Below are 21,167 nucleotides of genomic sequence, written 5' to 3' on the forward strand. Positions count from 1 at the left end.
TGATATAGCACCCCGAGGCCAAGGTACAGCACCCTGAGGCTATCATATAGCACCCCGAGGCCAAGGTACAGCACCCCGAGGCTATGATATAGCACCCCAAGGCCAAGGTACACCACCCTGAGGCTATGATATAGCACCCCAAGGCCAAGGTACACCACCCTGAGGCTATGATATAGCATCCCAAGACCAAGGTACAGCACCCCGAGGCTATGATATAGCACCCCAAGGCCAAGGTACACCACCCTGAGGCTATGATATAGCACCCCAAGGCCAAGGTACACCACCCTGAGGCTATGATATAGCACCCCAAGACCAAGGTACAGCACCCTGAGGCTATGATATAGCATCCCAAGACCAAGGTACAGCACCCTGAGGCTATGATATAGCACCCCGAGGCCAAGGTACAGCACCCCGAGGCTATGATATAGCACCCCGAGGCCAAGGTACAGCACGCTGAGGCCAAGGTATAGCACCCCAAGACCAAGGTACAGCACCCCAAGGCTATGATATAGCACCCCAAGGCCAAGGTATAGCACCTCTAAGTCACGGTACAGCACCCAAAGCCATGATGCCACCCCTGGGTGCTTTAGTTGTTTAACACTGAGCCCCTATGATGCCAATCTCTGCCAGCGTGACCTCGTTAGGGCAATCGATCCCTAACAGCCTGAGCGCTATAAATGCCTTTCTGATGAATGGGGGAAATGAATGAATGAGCCCCCCCAACCCCCCCGGGCTTCCGGCGCCAGATTCCCTGTATTGATTGTGCCGTTAGAGCATGTGTTCCCCTCGGGGCAGTGAGCGGCGTATGCTCAGCCTGGGGGGGCGCGGGGGGGCAGCCTCATTCCTCTCATTTCTGTGCGTCCCTCCATCCACTGTCAGGGGGGCAGGGGGGGCTCTTTAATCCTATGTATTCATATACAGTTACAGATAGGCCCCAATGGCAGCCTGGTGGCTCAGTGCTTTACTGCATTGCTGTGCTGGGCTGCTTTCATTCTTATCAGCAAAGAGGTTGTATGTTCCCATCAGCCCCTGCCCCAGTGAGCTTACAAACTAAGGTCCCTATCCCATTCCCATCAGTCCCTGCCCCAGTGAGCTTACAATCTAAGGTCCCTATCCCATTCCCATCAGTCCCTGCCCCAGTGAGCTTACAATCTAAGGTCCCTATCACATTCCCATCAGCCCCTGCCCCAGTGAGCTTACAATCTAAGGTCCCTATCACATTCCCATCAGCCCCTGCCCCAGTGGAGCTTACAATCTAAGGTCCCTATCACATTCCCATCAGCCCCTGCCCCAGTGAGCTTACAATCTAAGGTCCCTATCCCATTCCCATCAGCCCCTGCCCCAGTGAGCTTACAATCTAAGGTCCCTATCCCATTCCCATCAGTCCCTGCCCCAGTGAGCTTACAATCTAAGGTCCCTATCACATTCCCATCAGCCCCTGCCCCAGTGAGCTTACAATCTAAGGTCCCTATCCCATTCCCATCAGCCCCTGCCCCAGTGGAGCTTACAATCTAAGGTCCCTATCATATTCCCATCAGCCCCTGCCCCAGTGAGCTTACAATCTAAGGTCCCTATCCCATTCCCATCAGTCCCTGCCCCAGTGAGCTTACAATCTAAGGCCCCTATCCCATTCCCATCAGCCCCTGCCCCAGTGAGCTTACAATCTAAGGTCCCTATCCCATTCCCATCAGCCCCTGCCCCAGTGAGCTTACAATCTAAGGTCCCTATCACATTCCCATCAGTCCCTGCCCCAGTGAGCTTACAATCTAAGGTCCCTATCCCATTCCCATCAGCCCCTGCCCCAGTGAGCTTACAATCTAAGGTCCCTATCCCATTCCCATCAGCCCCTGCCCCAGTGGAGCTTACAATCTAAGGTCCCTATCCCATTCCCATCAGCCCCTGCCCCAGTGAGCTTACAATCTAAGGTCCCTATCACATTCCCATCAGCCCCTGCCCCAGTGGAGCTTACAATCTAAGGTCCCTATCCCATTCCCATCAGTCCCTGCCCCAGTGAGTTTACAATCTAAGGTCCCTATCCCATTCCCATCAGTCCCTGCCCCAGTGAGCTTACAATCTAAGGTCCCTATCCCATTCCCATCAGTCCCTGCCCCAGTGAGCTTACAATCTAAGGTCCCTATCACATTCCCATCAGTCCCTGCCCCAGTGAGTTTACAATCTAAGGTCCCTATCCCATTCCCATCAGTCCCTGCCCCAGTGAGCTTACAATCTAAGGTCCCTATCACATTCCCATCAGTCCCTGCCCCAGTGAGCTTACAATCTAATGTCCCTATCACATTCCCATCAGCCCCTGCCCCAGTGAGCTTACAATCTAAGGTCCCTATCGCATTCCCATCAGCCCCTGCCCCAGTGAGCTTACAATCTAAGGTCCCTATCGCATTCCCATCAGCCCCTGCCCCAGTGAGCTTACAATCTAAGGTCCCTATCACATTCCCATCAGTCCCTGCCCCAGTGAGCTTACAATCTAAGGTCCCTATCACATTCCCATCAGTCCCTGCCCCAGTGAGCTTACAATCTAAGGTCCCTATCCCATTCCCATCAGCCCCTGCCCCAGTGAGCTTACAATCTAAGGTCCCTATCACATTCCCATCAGCCCCTGCCCCAGTGAGCTCCTGGGATGGAATGCATTTGATATAAAGGATAATACTGTAGCGCCCCCGCTGGGTTACTCAGTTCTAGGACAGGCTACAGGCCCCCCATTACCTCTGGCAGACGCTGATGGCTGCACTGGAGCCGCTTACCTGGGATACGTTGGCCAGATGGCCCGGGGGGGGCAGGAGAGGCAGCAGATGGCTAGGACTGGGGGGGGGGGTAGATATATATCAGCGCTACATAAACGCCTAATTGTGCGCTTAATTGATCTGATCACCTTGGGCAGGATCAGCGGGGAAACCTTGGCTCTGTGGGATACAGGGTGCTGCCCGAGTATTGGGTGCAAATTGGTTCCAGGCAGCGCCGGGCTTCTCTTATACTGTTTTAATGGTCAGATGCAGCAAATTGCCCTGTGGCCACAATAGCACTTACCCTCCTGCCCCACCAATACCCCCCTATCCCCACACCCCAAAAGGGTCTGTATCATTTTAACTGGGGGGAGAGGGTACAGCCCTGCTTTATGGCTGAGATTCTAGCTATCTGTATAACAGAGCATTCTGTCACAGTGGCACAGATCCTATCTGATCCCCCCCCATTGTAAGCAGCAGTCCTGCCCTGCTTTATGGCTGAGATTCTAGCTATCTGTATAACAGAGCATTCTGTCACAGTGGCACAGATCCTATCTGATCCCCCCCATTGTAAGCAGCAGTCCTGCCCTGCTTTATGGCTGAGATTCTAGCTATCTGTATAACAGAGCATTCTGTCACAGTGGCACAGATCCTATCTGATCCCCCCATTGTAAGCAGCAGTCCTGCCCTGCTTTATGGCTGAGATTCTAGCTATCTGTATAACAGAGCATTCTGTCACAGTGGCACAGATCCTATCTGATCCCCCCATTGTAAGCAGCAGTCCTGCCCTGCTTTATGGCTGAGATTCTAGCTATCTGTATAACAGAGCATTCTGTCACAGTGGCACAGATCCTATCTGATCCCCCATTGTAAGCAGCAGTCCTGCCCTGCTTTATGGCTGAGATTCTAGCTATCTGTATAACAGAGCATTCTGTCACAGTGGCACAGATCCTATCTGATCCCCCCATTGTAAGCAGCAGTCCTGCCCTGCTTTATGGCTGAGATTCTAGCTATCTGTATAACAGAGCATTCTGTCACAGTGGCACAGATCCTATCTGATCCCCCCCCCATTGTAAGCAGCAGTCCTGCCCTGCTTTATGGCTGAGATTCTAGCTATCTGTATAACAGAGCATTCTGTCACAGTGGCACAGATCCTATCTGATCCCCCCCATTGTAAGCAGCAGTCCTGCCCTGCTTTATGGCTGAGATTCTAGCTATCTGTATAACAGAGCATTCTGTCACAGTGGCACAGATCCTATCTGACCCCCCCATTGTAAGCAGCAGTCCTGCCCTGCTTTATGGCTGAGATTCTAGCTATCTGTATAACAGAGCATTCTGTCACAGTGGCACAGATCCTATCTGATCCCCCCATTGTAAGCAGCAGTCCTGCCCTGCTTTATGGCTGAGATTCTAGCTATCTGTATAACAGAGCATTCTGTCACAGTGGCACAGATCCTATCTGATCCCCCCCATTGTAAGCAGCAGTCCTGCCCTGCTTTATGGCTGAGATTCTAGCTATCTGTATAACAGAGCATTCTGTCACAGTGGCACAGATCCTATCTGATCCCCCCATTGTAAGCAGCAGTCCTGCCCTGCTTTATGGCTGAGATTCTAGCTATCTGTATAACAGAGCATTCTGTCACAGTGGCACAGATCCTATCTGATCCCCCCATTGTAAGCAGCAGTCCTGCCCTGCTTTATGGCTGAGATTCTAGCTATCTGTATAACAGAGCATTCTGTCACAGTGGCACAGATCCTATCTGGAATGAGAACCCCCCCTAATACAGAGAGACCACTGGAGTTCTGACCTCATGTACCCTCTCCCTTTGCTGAGAAATCGCTCCTGGCTGTCAGATGTTGCGCTACTTTTCATTACCATGGATGCTGAGGGTTCTGGCGCTGCTGACAGATGCCATGTTAGCGGGTTAAATAAACAGCAGATTGTGGCTGTTCCTCCTTACGGAGCGAGACAAATACTGGGGGGGGGGGTCCCTGTGACAGAGATGTACATGTTATTCTGAACTGCTGACTCCCCTCTGGGGCTGAATATCAATGCGGCTCATAAAGTCGCTGCTTCTGTGGGGCTACTGGGAGGGGGAATGGGGCCAGGGCTGCAGGCTTCTCATTGGATCCCATAAGCGTTGGGATCTCCACTCTATGACTTGGCTCAGAACTCAAAGGTGATCCGGGAAATCACCAATAAACTCTGAGCAAAAAGGGGGAGCACTGGGGGGGCAGAATCCAGAGAGTCATTGGGGCAAGTAAGTGCCTACTCGAAGTAGGGTTCCCCACCCCCCCCAGATCTTATAGTTTGGTAGCTCCCAAACAGTGGTGTCGGGGTTTGTCATGACCATTGTTGTAAGTAATGAGTCTGGCCAAACTGGCCAATGCTCTGCCCCTTTTTTGGCCACCGGTTCAAACCTGAACCTGATCCCACTGCTTTCCAACCTGCACCCAAACCAACCTAAAGCCCTCTTCTACTGTATGAGCAGCAGCCAATACAAATCCCATCTGATCACTTATTAATGGGCGGGATCAGCCACAATAGGGGGTGTGGCCAGCATTAATACATCACAAGGGGAGGGGCCATGCTTTGACCTGCAACCAGATCCAAACAGCACTCTACTCTTTGCCCAAAGTAGCATGGCCACTATTAGGGGTGTGCAAGTGGTACTGTAGTCAAGGGCCCAATGGCAGAGTCGCCCCAAGATATATAATTGTGGGTGCATATTTAGTATAATGGGTGGAGCTATATGTCCTCTGCCAAAGGGGTGTTGGGATAAATAAGACCCCTTTAGGGGGGAACGACCCCTAAGATAATAGTATGATAACCCCAAAATTCATGATGTACCCTATGTACCCTGTAAGTTACACCTGGGGAAGTATAACTCCCTGCACAGGAAGTAGTGGTGACAAACCACGAGGGTTACTTCCAGTTGGCCAAGTGGGGACAATGGGGCCAAGGGGGAAAGTTCCAGGGCAAGTTTTAGCTTTACCCTGGCCCATAACTCATATATTGTCCAGCCACTAGTGATGCCTTCAGGTACCGTGGTGCCTTCTGACACTTTAGGTGAACCCCAACTAGTGTCTCGGGGGCAACATGTTCCTCGCTACCTTCTTTGATGCCTCAAAGTAGGTGCCCATTTTTTATATTTCTGGCTTGGAGACAAGTTATGGAAGCCCAGAGACTCCATTTTACTCCAAGCAGAACCTTCTGTAGGCCAGTAGTCCCCATGGGGCCACCAAATAACCAATCACAGCCCTTATTTGGCACCCCCAAAGGACTTGGTTGGGGGTTCCCTTGTCTAGATGACTACACCGATGCCAATAAGATATATATAATAAGCACCTCTGCCCATCTTTGTTGTAAGCCCTGACTTTGCCTTCTTGTTGGTTCCAGCGAGCACGACCTGGGGGAGAATGATACGTACGACGTCCCGTGCGAAGAGGATGATATCTACGAAGACATCATCAAAGTTGAAAACCAGCAACCGATGGTGAGTCAGTTGGGTCGGAACCTGAGGAGGAACCATAGGAACGTAGACTTTAGCCAGACATGGAGACCGATTTTCCACCCAAATCCTGACCATGGTTTCCCAACCTGATGTAGGACTCCAACAAAGCCACCGTTTGCCACCTTTAGTTGTCTAGTGGTCTAAAGTCACATGATATTAAGGGTCCTACCGAATCCAAGTGTTGCCAATTTGACCAAACTCCATAGTATTTTATTCTGTAAATGAAGCCAGTTGCCCTTCTCCGAGACATATGGAAGGAGAATAGGAGCCATTAGTCGTCTCTTGCCTCGATAGGCACAGAGTTTGTTTTTTTTCTTCCCAAGCTGCCTCGGGGCGACCCTGCGATCAGCTGGAAACCCAAAGGCTGGCAGTCTGGAAAGCATCCTCCTTGCGAGGAGCTGACAGATCAGGGAGGGGAGGGCGGCGGTTTGAGAGCGAAGAGAGAGCCGGCTGCTCTGTGGGGGCTTTAGAGATCTCAAACTGTCACGGCAAATGGAAGCGCTCATATCTGCCCCGGCGGCACGGCACTTCCTGTGCTCCTTTCAGATATTTCTATGGAAATCTGAGAAGTCCAACCCAAAATGCACACAGAACTCATTATCAAGGTTCCTGAGAACCCATTGGTTGGAGTGTAGGCTTCTTATAATAATTTTGGTGCCCAAAGAACTTACCCTTTACTTCTTAAATAGTACATTTATTGACCAGTTCCTTTCTATGTATATACATATATATATCTACGGTTCTGACTAAGGTCCGTTTTACTTGTTTGCAAGCCTAAATTGGGGTTGGATCTGAATGGGGGATCACAGTTGTTTGATTGGTTGAACCTGAGCTAATGGTTGTGCTTATCTTTCCATGCCTCAGATAAGGTATATGCAGGTAAGGAAGGTTCCTCTCTATCCCATTTATGACCCAAAATTAGTTCTGATACCATGGATTTTCTGTTCGTTCTACAAATCCTTGATGTTCTGAATTGAAGGCCCAGAGTAGGGTGGGAGTGGCCTGTGTAGATACCAGGGAATCTCCTATTGGGCCACCATCAGCGCTTTCCTGTTTCCACCATATCCTCTATACCAATTGGCCGGGGATGTCTCCGGTGGGCCCTCGGAGTCCGGTCCAACACTGAAAGAGAGTGTAGTCCACCAGGACGTCCATTTAGAACCCATAAACTGCACCATTCATCGAATGAATCATTGTGACGTCGCTGACAATTGTGACGTTACTGATTGTGACCTTCCCAGAACCGCCCCAATAGCCCCAAGCATGCTTGCCGTCCTGCCCATCTTCCTATTAGGGATGTCCTGCCCATCTTCCTATTAGGGACGTCCTGCCCATCTTCCTATTAGGGACGTCCTGCTCATCTTCCTATTAGGGACGTCCTGCTCATCCTTGATGTTCTGAATTGTAGGCCCAGCCTTTCACAGCTCAGAACCAATGACAACTCTCAATAAGGAGAGTAGGGTGGGAGTGGCCTGTGTAGATACCAGGGAATTTCCTATTGGGCCACCACTCTGGGGCAATTCCATCAGCGCCTTTCTGTTTCCACCATAACCTCTATACCAATTGGCATGGCCTCCTCTAATAACTTGCCAGGGGTGGGCCCTCGGAGTCCGGTCCAACACTGAAAGTGAGCGTAATCCAGCAGGACTTCCATTTAGAACCCATAAACTGCACCATTCATCTAATGAATAATTGTGACGTCGCTGATAATTGTGACGTTACTGATTGTGACCTTCCCAGAACCGCCCCAATAGCCCCAAGCATGCTTGGCCATCTCCATATCTCCCATAAGGTACCAGGTTTTGCCCTTGATCTTACAATATACCCTCTCTTGTACCATAGAAAATGGGCATGACGGAGGACGACAAAAGGAATTGCTGCTTACTGGAGATTCGGGAAACGGAAGACCGGTATTACAGAACGTTAGAGGATATTAAGACTGTACGTGTTGGGGGGGGGTATTACCACTTGTTTTATTGGTGATATTTAAATCTAATGGGGTGGGGTATAAGTCTTTACTAATCTTTTTTTATAGCAGCTCTTCCATCTTAGATCTTGTAAGGCCCTGGGCTTTGCACGTGCTCAGTGTGCTCTGGACTGCTGCTGAGAAGCTAAGCTTAGGGGTTATGGGAAAATCATTGGAACATTATATAGTTAATTTTGTATATCGGGAGCCGGTCCCTAAGCTCAGGGAGGTGCCGAAAAAGATAATGGGTGCAACAAGGGGGGCCTGATATCCCTGAGCAGGCACTTCCATATCTCAGGGGGCATAAATTGTTACTTTATGGCCGTGCAGTAAAGAAGGACCTTGCCCCGGCGCTGACATGCAAACGGCTGTTATCTAATGTCTCTAGTCATCTTCTCATAAAAACGCCCGTCATTCATACAGCGGGGCCCCCGCACCTTGTTCCTATGAATGATAATAATAATAATAATAGAGATTAAAGAACATGGGGATGTGTAGGAGCCGCAGTAACGACTTCTCATCTGTAAATTCTCTCTCTCTCCTTCAGTATTACATGATCCCCCTCAAGCAGATACTGAGTGTGCAGGAGATCTCCACCATATTCATTAATTTAGAGGTAAACTGTCATGTATTATAAGGCATAATGTACCCCCTACTGTAAATGATAAGGATATTAGCAGTCACTGTGGGGTTCTGTGCCCCCCATATAAAGGCACAAGGCTGCAGGCTGAGTTATACAGGGAACTCTGAGTATCACTCATGTATTATAAGGGATAATGTACCCCCTACTGTAAATGATAAGGATATTAGCAGTCACTGAGGGGTTCTGTGCCCATATAAAGGCACAAGGCTGCAGGCTGAGTTATACAGGGAACTCTGAGTATCACTCATGTATTATAAGGGATAATGTACCCCCTACTGTAAATGATAAGGATATTAGCAGTCACTGAGGGGTTCTGTGCCCATATAAAGGCACAAGGCTGCAGGCTGAGTTATACAGGGAACTCTGAGTATCACTCATGTATTATAAGGGATAATGTACCCCCTACTGTAAATGATAAGGATATTAGCAGTCACTGAGGGGTTCTGTGCCCCCCATATAAAGGCACAAGGCTGCAGGCTGAGTTATACAGGGAACTCTGAGTATCACTCATGTATTATAAGGGATAATGTACCCCCTACTGTAAATGATAAGGATATTAGCAGTCACTGAGGGGCTCTGTGCCCCCCATATAAAGGCACAAGGCTGCAGGCTGAGTTATACAGAGAACTCTGAGTATCACTCATGTATTATAAAGGATAATGTACCCCCTACTGTAAATGATAAGGATATTAGCAGTCACTGAGGGGTTCTGTGCCCATATAAAGGCACAAGGCTGCAGGCTGAGTTATACAGGGAACTCTGAGTATCACTCATGTATTATAAGGGATAATGTACCCCCTACTGTAAATGATAAGGATATTAGCAGTCACTGAGGGGTTCTGTGCCCATATAAAGGCACAAGGCTGCAGGCTGAGTTATACAGGGAACTCTGAGTATCACTCATGTATTATAAGGGATAATGTACCCCCTACTGTAAATGATAAGGATATTAGCAGTCACTGAGGGGTTCTGTGCCCATATAAAGGCACAAGGCTGCAGGCTGAGTTATACAGGGAACTCTGAGTATCACTCATGTATTATAAGGGATAATGTACCCCCTACTGTAAATGATAAGGATATTAGCAGTCACTGAGGGGTTCTGTGCCCCCCATATAAAGGCACAAGGCTGCAGGCTGAGTTATACAGGGAACTCTGAGTATCACTCATGTATTATAAGGGATAATGTACCCCCTACTGTAAATGATAAGGATATTAGCAGTCACTGAGGGGTTCTGTGACCATATAAAGGCACAAGGCTGCAGGCTGAGTTATACAGGGAACTCTGAGTATCACTCATGTATTATAAGGGATAGTGTACCCCCTACTGTAAATGATAAGGATATTAGCAGTCACTGAGGGGTTCTGTGCCCATATAAAGGCACAAGGCTGCAGGCTGAGTTATACAGGGAACTCTGAGTATCACTCATGTATTATAAGGGATAATGTACCCCCTACTGTAAATGATAAGGATATTAGAAGGAGGCATCCTGTGTAGCTCAGTTGGACTCACTCTCTTCTCGTTATTCCCCTCTAGGAACTCATCAAGGTGCATTTTAATTTCCTTCGGACCATCGAGCTCTCGGTCATGTCGGGGGGCAGCACCATCGGGCAGGTGTTTCTGGATTATAAGGAAAAGTAAGGACTTTACCCCCCATTCTCTGCCTCATTTGCCCAGTGGCCGTTTCCCAAGCCCCGGTAGCCCCGCCGGCCTGTATCAGGGGCCTGACTCCGGCCGGTACAGAATAAAGGCAACTCTCCTCTGTAGTCCGTTTGGGGTTATTTATTGCGCAGAATTCCAGCTGAAATTACAGTTTTATTTCTCCCGGCGATTTGTGGCCCAATATAAACGGCTCCATTACCGGTTCTGCCTCCTCAATCGTCAGTTTTATGGGCCGGAGCCGTAAAAGCCAAAACATCGGCCAGCGGAGCTCAGTCTCTGCACTTAATCCGAAATGGGGAGGGTAAAACAGTTGTACAGTTACCCCCGGGGCAGTTATGCCTATGGAATGCTCCTGGCTTCCTCTTGCCCCGCTGCATGGCTCTTTCATTACACATTAAAGGGCAACTTAACTCTTCAGTCATGTTTCTGCAATACATTTGTTATACTCCGTGCCTGTGCCCCGGGGTGGGCATATTTGCTGGGTGACATCACTGGGCCGTGCCAGGAACACGGGAATGGAAGGTATGGGGGGAGCGAATAGGCCGCTGCGCTGACTCAGGGCAGAGGTATGCGATGCTAAGGTGAATAATAGAAAGTCTAGACGCACGTTGGCCTGGGGGGGTTTCCCGGTCAGGACCCCGAGGAATTCCTTTATCCTAAAGAGAGTGTCCTGAGATTCTCTCTCTGGATATTATCAGGGGCTGTTTGCAGGCCTGGTAACACAACAGCTCTTGGTACCATTGAGTTGGATTCCATCACATTGACCATAAAGTGAGTTTAGCTCCTGTGATATGAGATATAAAACATGGTGGTACAGATACAGACGCCATTGTATTCCATACAGAGAAATGTTTCCAAAGGTGCCAACACGGCACATTGGCAAAGCTTTATATCAGGCTTGGGCTAGGAACTACTCCCCGCGGGTAGCCTTGGACTAGGAACTACTCCCCGCGGGTAGCCTTGGGCTAGGAACTACTCCCCGCGGGTAGCCTTGGGCTAGGAACTACTCCCCGCGGGTAGCCTTGGGCTAGGAACTACTCCCCGCGGGTAGCCTTGGGCTAGGAACTATTCCCCGCGGGTAGCCTTGGGCTAGGAACGACTCCCCGCGGGTAGCCTTGGGCTAGAAACGACTCCCCGCGGGTAGCCTTGGGCTAGGAACTACTCCCCGCGGGTAGCCTTGGGCTAGGAACTGCTCCCCGCGGGTAGCCTTGGGCTAGGAACTGCTCCCCGCGGGTAGCCTTGGGCTAGGAACTGCTCCCCGCGGGTAGCCTTGGGCTAGGTACTGCTCCCCGCGGGTAGCCTTGGGCTAGGAACTACTCCCCGCGGGTAGCCTTGGGCTAGGTACTGCTCCCCACAGGTAGCATTGGGCTAGGTACTGCTCCCCACAGGTAGGCTTGGGCTAGGTACTGCTCCCCACAGGTAGCCTTGGGCTAGGTACTGCTCCCCACAGGTAGCCTTGGGCTAGGTACTGCTCCCCACAGGTAGGCTTGGGCTAGGTACTGCTCCCCACAGGTAGGCTTGGGCTAGGTACTGCTCCCCACAGGTAGGCTTGGGCTAGGTACTGCTCCCCACAGGTAGCCTTGGGCTAGGTACTGCTCCCCACAGGTAGGCTTGGGCTAGGTACTGCTCCCCACAGGTAGGCTTGGGCTAGGCACTACTTCCCTTGGGTGGAATAGATGCCTCTGGCTATGGGGCAGATACATTACACCCAATCACTTTGTGCCACTCTTTTTCAGAAGTGATTTTGTTGGGGGGCTGGCTCATTGGGGGACCCCCAGTGGACTGATCCTATTGCTGTCAGTGAGTTCTGTGACTCCTCCCCCTACCGCCAGAAACAGCAGTAACCTCCATAAGCAGATACCGACAGTTGGGGCGCAAGCTGTTCCCCAGGGTAAAAGTATGAGGGGGGTCAATGACATGGCAATGAAAGGGCTGGGGATTGGTTGGCTACTGTTTGTTCCCATGAGGAGTTGCAAGGCCCAGTGTGTCATTTGGCTGGTGTATATAGCCTGCTGTACATCTGATCTATGCCATTGTATTTGTTTAGCTTTGTCAACATTGCCCCCTAGTGGTGAGCCTGGAAACTTCATTTCCGAAGGAACGCTAATTATTCCGAGACCTCCTGTGATTCTCCTGTTTAGTTTATAATTAAGGTTGTACATCACGCAGGCCGTCTGCGCCTTCCATTATTAATCCTATTAATCTGAATTAGACAGGGTTTCAGGCCAGTCCAACGCTTTCATTTGATGCAGCCTTGTATAGTGCATTTCCTTTTCCTAATGGGGTGTGGCTAGGTGGTATAAGGGGAGTGGCCTTGCATGCTCAGGACTTTTTTTTCATGGGGGGGGGGGACCTTTTTAATAGTTGACAGAGCTATTTGCCCACGGCAACATAGTATGGGGCTCCGTGATTCTTGATGGTGGCCTTTATGAAGACACTGGGCCAAGATCCAGTTGCATGGCCTCCCAGATCAATGATAAGGGGCTCTAGGAAGTCCCGCCTGTGCCCTTTGGAAAGGCCATTGGAAGGGCCCATTCACAGGCCAATAAGCTGCCAATATGGCCACCTTAAGTCGTAGTGTCCCCTGTGCAAATTGAGACCCCTCTGTGTAGGAAGCAGTTGTGCCGACCCGTTGTTGTTGATGTGTTTCAATGGAAACGTTTCATTTCAAACATAGCGGCCAAGGTCAGACGTTTATTGGCCGGGGTTAATGGCTTGTTTGTGAAGTCCCGCCTGAGGAGGAATGCAGATGACCTATTGGTCATGAAGGCCATTGGAAGGGCCCAAGCACAGGCCAATAGCTTGCCAAGTATGGCCGCCTTAAGTCGTAGTGTCCCCTGTGCAAATTGAGACCCCTCTGTGTAGGAAGCAGTTGTGCCGACCCGTTGTTGTTGATGTGTTTCAATGGAAACGTTTCATTTCAAACATAGCGGCCAAGGTCAGACGTTTATTGGCCGGGGTTAATGGCTTGTTTGTGAAGTCCCGCCTGAGGAGGAATGCAGATGACCTATTGGTCATGAAGGCCATTGGAAGGGCCCAAGCACAGGCCAATAGCTTGCCAAGTATGGCCGCCTTAAGTCGTAGTGTCCCCTGTGCAAATTGAGACCCCTCTGTGTAGGAAGCAGTTGTGCCGACCCGTTGTTGTTGATGTGTTTCAATGGAAACGTTTCATTTCAAACATAGCGGCCAAGGTCAGACGTTTATTGGCCGGGGTTAATGGCTTGTTTGTGAGTTCTTGCTAAAGCCATAGTGTGGGCGGTGGAACATGGCTTTCTCTAATGCACAAAGGGCGGCTTCTCTTCTCCAGTTTGGGCCGTTTCCCAGCTTTATTGGCTTGTGGTTTGGACGGGGGAACACTGGACCGTTGGGTTTTAAATCATGGTTAATGGTTTATTAGGTTTGGCCGTGGTCTCTGCAGAGCATTCCAGGTTCCTTATACGGAACCAAGTGGCAGAACACTTTGTGTATAAATCTGCGGCACATTCTGGAACAGCTCTTGGCTCTCGATAGCCCTGATTCCAGGGGGACCTTAATAGGCAGAATTGGCAGTAGGACTTAGGTGACCAAAGGGAAAACCAATATCAATTTTGTCACCAACCACAGGCTGCTCATCTACGGGGAGTACTGCAGCCATATTGAATATTCCCAGAAGACCCTGGACCAGCTCATAGCAACCCGTGAAGACGTGCGTACTAAACTGGAGGTAGGGAGTAACTCAATGGTGCAAGTACTGCATCTCAGCCCCAATGATCGGGGGAGGCATTGGAAGTGAGATTGCATTAACACCCCCCCCCCCCCAATCTGTTCCCCCCTCGCCCCGCAGGAATGTTCCCTCAAGGTTCAGGAAGGGAAGTTCAAGCTGCAAGATTTGCTGGTGATTCCCATGCAGAGAGTCCTCAAGTACCATCTCCTGCTCAAAGTAAGTTACGTATTAATGTCACCAGGGAACAAAGTCCAAACTCAACCTGAAGAGTTCAGGTTCATTTGTATAAAATAAGAAATTCCATAAATACATTTAAAGCCACAGGTTCCCACTAGATGGTGGAACAGTGTTGGGGATCAGGCTCACAGTCGGGGTTCCATCCCACAGGGGTCAGTTGGGTTGGGCTCAGGGCTCAGTCAGGGAAGGTTCCCACTAGATGGTGGAACAGTGTTGCTGGGAGTTGCTCCCATTCAGCCACAAGAGCATTAGTCATGTTGGGCAGTGATGTTGGGGATCAGGCTCACAGTCGGGGTTCCATCCCACAGGGGGTCAGTTGGGTTGGGCTCAGGGCTCAGTCAGGGAAGGTTCCCACTAGATGTTGGAACAGTGTTGCTGGGAGTTGCTCCCATTCAGCCACAAGAGCATTAGTAAGGTCGGACACTGATGTTGGGGGTCAGGCTCACAGTCGGGGTTCCATCCCACAGGGGGCAGTTGGGTTGGGCTCAGGGCTCAGTCAGGGAAGGTTCCCACTAGATGTTGGAACAGTGTTGCTGGGAGTTGCTCCCATTCAGCCACAAGAGCATTAGTCAGGTTGGGCAGTGATGTTGGGGATCAGGCTCACAGTCGGGGTTCCATCCCACAGGGGTCAGTTGGGTTGGGCTCAGGGCTCAGTCAGGGAAGGTTCCCACTAGATGGTGGAACAGTGTTGCTGGGAGTTGCTCCCATTCAGCCACAAGAGCATTAGTCAGGTTGGGCAGTGATGTTGGGGATCAGGCTCACAGTCGGGGTTCCATCCCACAGGGGTTCAGTTGGGTTGGGCTCAGGGCTCAGTCAGGGAAGGTTCCCACTAGATGGTGGAACAGTGCTGCTGGGAGTTGCTCCCATTCAGCCACAAGAGAGTGTTACTTTTGGTCACAGTCTACCAGTTATAAGAAGTGGTTCTAGATTTTTGAGCTTTGTGGGTTCTGTTCCAGAATGTGGGTGCAGTTCTTCATAGGGTGCAGCAGAGACGTTTGGCTTTATAAGGGTTGACAGATGGCTTCTCATTGCAGGAACTTCTCAGCCACACAGCAGACAGCCCAGAGAGACAGACGCTAAAGGAAGCCCTGGACGCCATGCAGGTAGGTCATCAGCCGATGGGTGACCCTAGCCAGATTGTGCCATCAGTGGTTTTCTCAAGAGGTTCGCTTCTTGGTCAGAAATGATCACTTGATTGGATATATACTAAACCCATTCACTTTTGTAGGACCTTGCCATGTACATTAATGAAGTGAAACGGGACAAAGAAACCTTAAAGAAAATTAGCGAGTTCCAGAACTCCATAGAGAACCTGGTAAGTTCTTCCAGAGATACGATTTCCTAGAATAGTATCTACCGGCCTGCAGTCACCTGTACAGATGCCGTGTTTGGATCTATGTGATGTTTAAGCATTCCCACTCAATAGTCTATACCCAAACCCACTCCTCCTTTTCCAGCAAGTCAACCTGGAAGAATTTGGGCGGCCAAAGATAGATGGGGAGTTAAAAGTTCGTTCCATGGTCAACCAGGCCAAACAGGACAGGTGAGTGGCGCTCTCAGTAACGTTGCTCCTGACTGGTTAGATCGTGTCGGTGACTCGATGACTCTCGTGTTTTACCCGGTCAGGTATCTCTTTCTGTTCGACAAAGTAGTGATTGTCTGCAAAAGGAGAGGCTACAACTACGAGCTGAAGGAAATCATCGAACTGCTGTGTCACAAGATGAGCGACGACCCCATGAACAACAAAGATGTTAAAAAGGTGAGGGGCCTTAAGTATCTCCCAGCATTCCTTGGAACCCACAAACTTCCTTGAGTGGAGCCTTGGGTGTGGGTGGGAGCAGTGGTCCAAGGACCTCATTGAGTAGAAGTAGAACCTCTGTTTAGTTGATAGGTATAATGTTTCCTTATGTCTAACTACCTCTCTCTACTTTACTCCCCCTACGCTGACCTAGTCCCATGGGAAAATGGTAAGGACACCTCAACGGAACTTATTGAACATGTCTTCTTCTTCATTCAGTTTGACATTGCAAAGGAGGCGGTGCATGTTCCCCCCCCCCCCCCCCCGAATCCTCTTCTCCATTATCCATGGTTGGGCCTCTAGGGTTGTCCTATTGGTGGCTTTCTCTTGGCTGGTTTACTGAAGGTGTTGGGAGATGTCTAATTGCCACTCCCCTCACTCAAGGAGCCATGTTGTCTCTGTCTCTTTCAGTGGTCCTATGGGTTCTTCCTGATCCATCTCCAGGGCAAGCAGGGCTTCCAGTTCTTTTGCAAGACGGAAGAGATGAAGAGGAAGTGGATGGAGCAGTTTGAAATGGCAATGTAAGAGAAAATGAAGGTGGTTGCTCCCCCAGTCGAATCCAATCACATTTAGTTTCAGCCCATAGCAAGTAATCACATTGGCAGTCATCTAGCCACCTACAACCAATCAAGTGTCGTCTTTCAGTCCATTACCCCATGACAACCAGTCTCCTTTAGACCAATAAAAGCTTCTTGGGTAGATGAAGATACTGCATATGGGCTACCCCTAGCCACCTCTCCAGTAGTCGGCAGGTCCCTCAGGCCATCTTGAAGGGAACCCTAGCTAAACTTTCATTTCTATCAGGTCAAACATAAAGCCCGACAAGGCCAACGCCAACCACCACAACTTCCAGATGTTTACATTCGACAAAACCACCAACTGCAAAGCCTGCAAGATGTTCCTAAGGTGAGTGGGTTATACTTTGTCTCCATGGTAGTGGTAATTCAGCTTGACCTTGATCTAGAACTCTATCAGAAGAGCTGCCAGATTCTCATACTTGAGCCCCGTTCCTTCTCAAAAAGGTTGATCCTGTCAGCGTCGGACTGGGGGGTGAAGGGCCCACCGGGGCTCCCGCCGGCTGCGTCCCTTAAGTCTCTCCCCCCTGACCCCCCTCTCAGCGCCCCCCACCCAACGTCCTCCCCCGAGTGCGCATAATTTAACGCATCGGGAGGAGCTGTCGGGCAGAGGGAGCGCAGCAAGGGTCGGGTCTGGGTTGCTGGGGCCCACTAGAGCCGGGGCCCACCGGGATTTTTCCCGGGGGCCCACTAGAGCCGGGGCCCACCGGGATTTTTCCCAGTGGCCCAGTCCGACCCGGGATCCTGTCATGGTTCATCAACTTACTTTTTAAGCTATAACTTGACGACTCTGCGCTGGTACTCTAACAAGGGTAGCAGGGGGTCTAGTAACCCATAGCAACCAATCACATAGATGCTTTCAAACAGTGCATTGTAAGTAGGAAATCTAATAAACAGTCAATAGGTTTTATAGCAGTTGATACTCAGAAAGCGCCGACGGCACCACCCCCATTGTATGGTTTGGCCCCCCCCCAAAGATGATTTATGGAGAAGGCTAATCAAGCGGGTTCCTGGGGTGCCCGTCTGGCACTTTACTGGCTGCAGCTGAACTCTACGTGACCGAGTAATTCATCCGACGCGTGGCCGCTCTCCCATTCGCTGATAAGCCCCCGCCATAATCATCCATCAGTAATGAGCGTGCAATTAAATATCACTTTGAGTCAGCGCTGGCGATCGAATCAGAGTAATAAAATAAGCACCGGGGGGCCCGGACGGAGGGGGGGAAGAAATGTGTATCTGCCCCATCAGTTTTTATTATAAAGGTAAAATACAGTTTGCTCTTAAAGAGACAGTAACAACGGGGCACATTACTAGTATATAGTTGGGAAAGTGCCACGTGTGGGGCAGGGGGAGTAATAGATTGTCATTCTCTTTTCTCCCCCCACAGGGGCACTTTTTACCAGGGATATTTTTGTTCACGGTGCGGCGTTGGGGTCCATAAGGAGTGCCTGGAAACAATTCACGCCTGCAAAATCGGTAATATATATCTATATCCAGATAACATGTATCTATATCCAGAATGACAATATATATCTATATCCAGATAGTATGTATCTATATCCAGAATGACAATATATATCTATATCCAGATAACATGTATCTATATCCAGAATGACAATATATATTTATATCCGGATAATATATAGCTGTATCCAGATAATATATAGCTGTATCCAGATAATATATAGCTGTATCCAGATAATATATATTTATATCCAGATAATATATAGCTGTATCCAGATAATATATAGCTGTATCCAGATAATACATATCTATATCCAGATAATACATATCTATATCCAGATAATACATATCTATATCCAGATAATACATAGCTGTATCCAGATAATACATAGCTGTATCCAGATAATACATAGCTGTATCCAGATAATATATAGCTGTATCCAGATAATATATAGCTGTATCCAGATAATATATAGCTGTATCCAGATAATATATAGCTGTATCCAGATAATATATAGCTGTATCCAGATAATATATAGCTGTATCCAGATAATATATAGCTGTATCCAGATAATATATATCTATTTTTTTTTTTATTTCAGGTGGCTCTACGGATGATGTGGTAAGATTTCCCCTTTCCCTTGCCTTGTAGTCTCTTTCTCTACTGTCTCTGTCTCCATCTCTGTCTGTAAATATGTTTGTTTCTGTCACATTTCTAAAGTCTGCCCTTGCTTTTTTCAGGATTCTCTAATCACAGTGTCAGGTAAGCGCCAACTACCTTCACTATGGCAGCTCCTCCCCCGGATTGTACCGTAATGTCCTATTGGGTTCCCAAACATAGTCAGTGAGATTGGTGCTAAACTGGCGCAGTCTCTCCCAGATCAGATCCAGTGTCCTAAAGGGGATGCCCAGTCCCAAACCCAGTGAGAATGAGGAATGAATGGATATTGGGGAGTTGTATCAGGAGTCAGAACCAGCAGTGCAGGGAAGGGAAAGGGACAGACACAGTGACAGTTACACATAACTATAAACCCAGTGAGAATGAGGAATGAATGGGTATTGGGGAGTTGTATCAGGAGTCAGAACCAGCAGTGCAGGGAAGGGAAAGGGACAGACACAGTGACAGTTACACATAACTATAAACCCAGTGAGAATGAGGAATGAATGGGTATTGGGGAGTTGTATCAGGAGTCAGAACCAGCAGTGCAGGGAAGGGAAAGGGACAGACACAGTGACAGTTACACATAACTATAAACCCAGTGAGAATGAGGAATGAATGGATATTGGGGAGTTGTATCAGGAGTCAGAACCAGCAGTGCAGGGAAGGGAAAGGGACAGACACAGTGACAGTTACACATAACTATAAACCCAGTGAGAATGAGGAATGAATGGGTATTGGGGAGTTGTATCAGGAGTCAGAACCAGCAGTGCAGGGAAGGGAAAGGGACAGACACAGTGACAGTTACACATAACTATAAACCCAGTGAGAATGAGGAATGAATGGATATTGGGGAGTTGTATCAGGAGTCAGAACCAGCAGTGCAGGGAAGGGAAAGGGACAGACACAGTGACAGTTACACATAACTATAAACCCTGTGAGAATGAGGGATGAATGGGTATTGGGGAGTTGTATCAGGAGTCAGAACCAGCAGTGCAGAGAAGGGACAGACCGTTACACATAACTATACATATAAATAGGGGGCGCCATCCATTCTAACCTACCATTTCACAACCCGAGTCCCAGCCATGTTTGCCTGTTGCCCTATGGTCCATCCCACTGACAGTTCCCTCTGGCGCCCCCCGTTGGTATAAGGCAATGTGCATGCACTGGTTTTGGGCGACGCCCGGGCACCAATTTTAACCTGCACTGCTCCCTTCCCGGCCAGGGGGCAGGACTCTCCCATGTAGGACACAGCAGAAAATGAGAAGTGCAGTGACAAATGATTTCTCCGGCCTTCTGAGAAACAGCTCATGTAATTTGATAAATCTCAAATGTTACCAAGGTACGGAGCCCGAAACGCGCATGGTCCGGGAAGGATCCTAAACGTGTCCTTGAAATAAGCTTGGCTTAAAAACTCATCCATATCTGTGATTTATTAATGAACTTATAGCCTCTCGTTTGACGCATCTGATTATCAAGCTCAATAATTTAATTTAACGACCTTATTACGATAAGCAGCTCCGCCCACATGGGGATTTATCGTCGGCGCTCAGCTGGTTAAGCCAGACTTATTTTGCAGTGACGCAGATCTGCCCATGTTCGTAGCCTCCCCCTAAGTAGAAGGGTATAGAGGCCGAGGCTTGTTGCATGCTGTGTGATACTACGGAGTGCGGCTCCCTGAGGATTTGCATGATGGCGCTCTACGCCCATTGGGTTATTGACCGCCGTGTCCTCTTTCTAGGGCCTAAAATGGTTGCGGTACAGAACTACTTTGGAAACCCGGCGCCTCCAGGGAAACCCGTGTTAACGTTTCAGAAAGACGATGTGATCGAGTTGCTGCGAGGTGACCCCAATTCTCAGTGGTGGGAGGTGAGTCATGGCTCAGTTGGCATTTCTTGGTAGTAGGGTGAAGAGTTTGAGGCTCAGTTTGCCAATTCTTGGTGGTGGGATGAAGATTCAAGGCCGAGTGAATTCATTCTTGGTGATAGGATGAAGAGTTTGAGGCTTATTGAGCTAATTCTCAGTGGTGGGAGGTGAGTCAAGGCTCAGTTGGCATTTCTTGGTGGTAGGGTGAAGAGTTTGAGGCTTATTGAGCTAATTCTTGGTGATGAGAGGCAAGTCAAGGCTTAGTTTGCCAATTCTTGGTGGTGGGGTGAAGATTCAAGACCAAGTGCAATCATTTTTGGTGGTTGGATGAAAAGTTTGAG

General features: G+C 49.3%; 1 protein-coding gene across 9 annotated transcripts in view; it reads left to right on the top strand.

Annotated features, from left to right (window-relative positions):
* Positions 1-21,167, top strand: part of vav2 (vav guanine nucleotide exchange factor 2) — a 162,060-nt gene that overhangs the window by 136,169 nt on the left and 4,724 nt on the right. For 3 of the 9 annotated variants that reach the window (XR_004219473.1, XM_031890516.1, XM_031890520.1), the window contains exons 5-23: positions 6,139-6,235; positions 7,118-7,132; positions 8,096-8,194; positions 8,767-8,835; positions 10,397-10,497; positions 14,126-14,225; positions 14,346-14,441; positions 15,497-15,565; positions 15,691-15,777; positions 15,920-16,005; positions 16,089-16,221; positions 16,415-16,429; positions 16,672-16,781; positions 17,065-17,166; positions 18,223-18,311; positions 18,902-18,921; positions 19,041-19,062; positions 20,186-20,302; positions 20,702-20,829. Coding sequence is in view for 8 of the 9 variants with exons in the window: in XM_031890516.1 (XP_031746376.1) it covers positions 6,139-6,235; positions 7,118-7,132; positions 8,096-8,194; positions 8,767-8,835; positions 10,397-10,497; positions 14,126-14,225; positions 14,346-14,441; positions 15,497-15,565; positions 15,691-15,777; positions 15,920-16,005; positions 16,089-16,221; positions 16,415-16,429; positions 16,672-16,781; positions 17,065-17,166; positions 18,223-18,311; positions 18,902-18,921; positions 19,041-19,062; positions 20,186-20,302; positions 20,702-20,829 (1,555 nt within the window). In the remaining variant the exon portion in view is untranslated. 9 annotated transcript variants of the gene reach the window in all.

This window comes from Xenopus tropicalis, chromosome 8 (assembly GCF_000004195.4).
Source record: "Xenopus tropicalis strain Nigerian chromosome 8, UCB_Xtro_10.0, whole genome shotgun sequence".
NCBI classification, from domain to species: Eukaryota; Metazoa; Chordata; class Amphibia; order Anura; family Pipidae; genus Xenopus; species Xenopus tropicalis.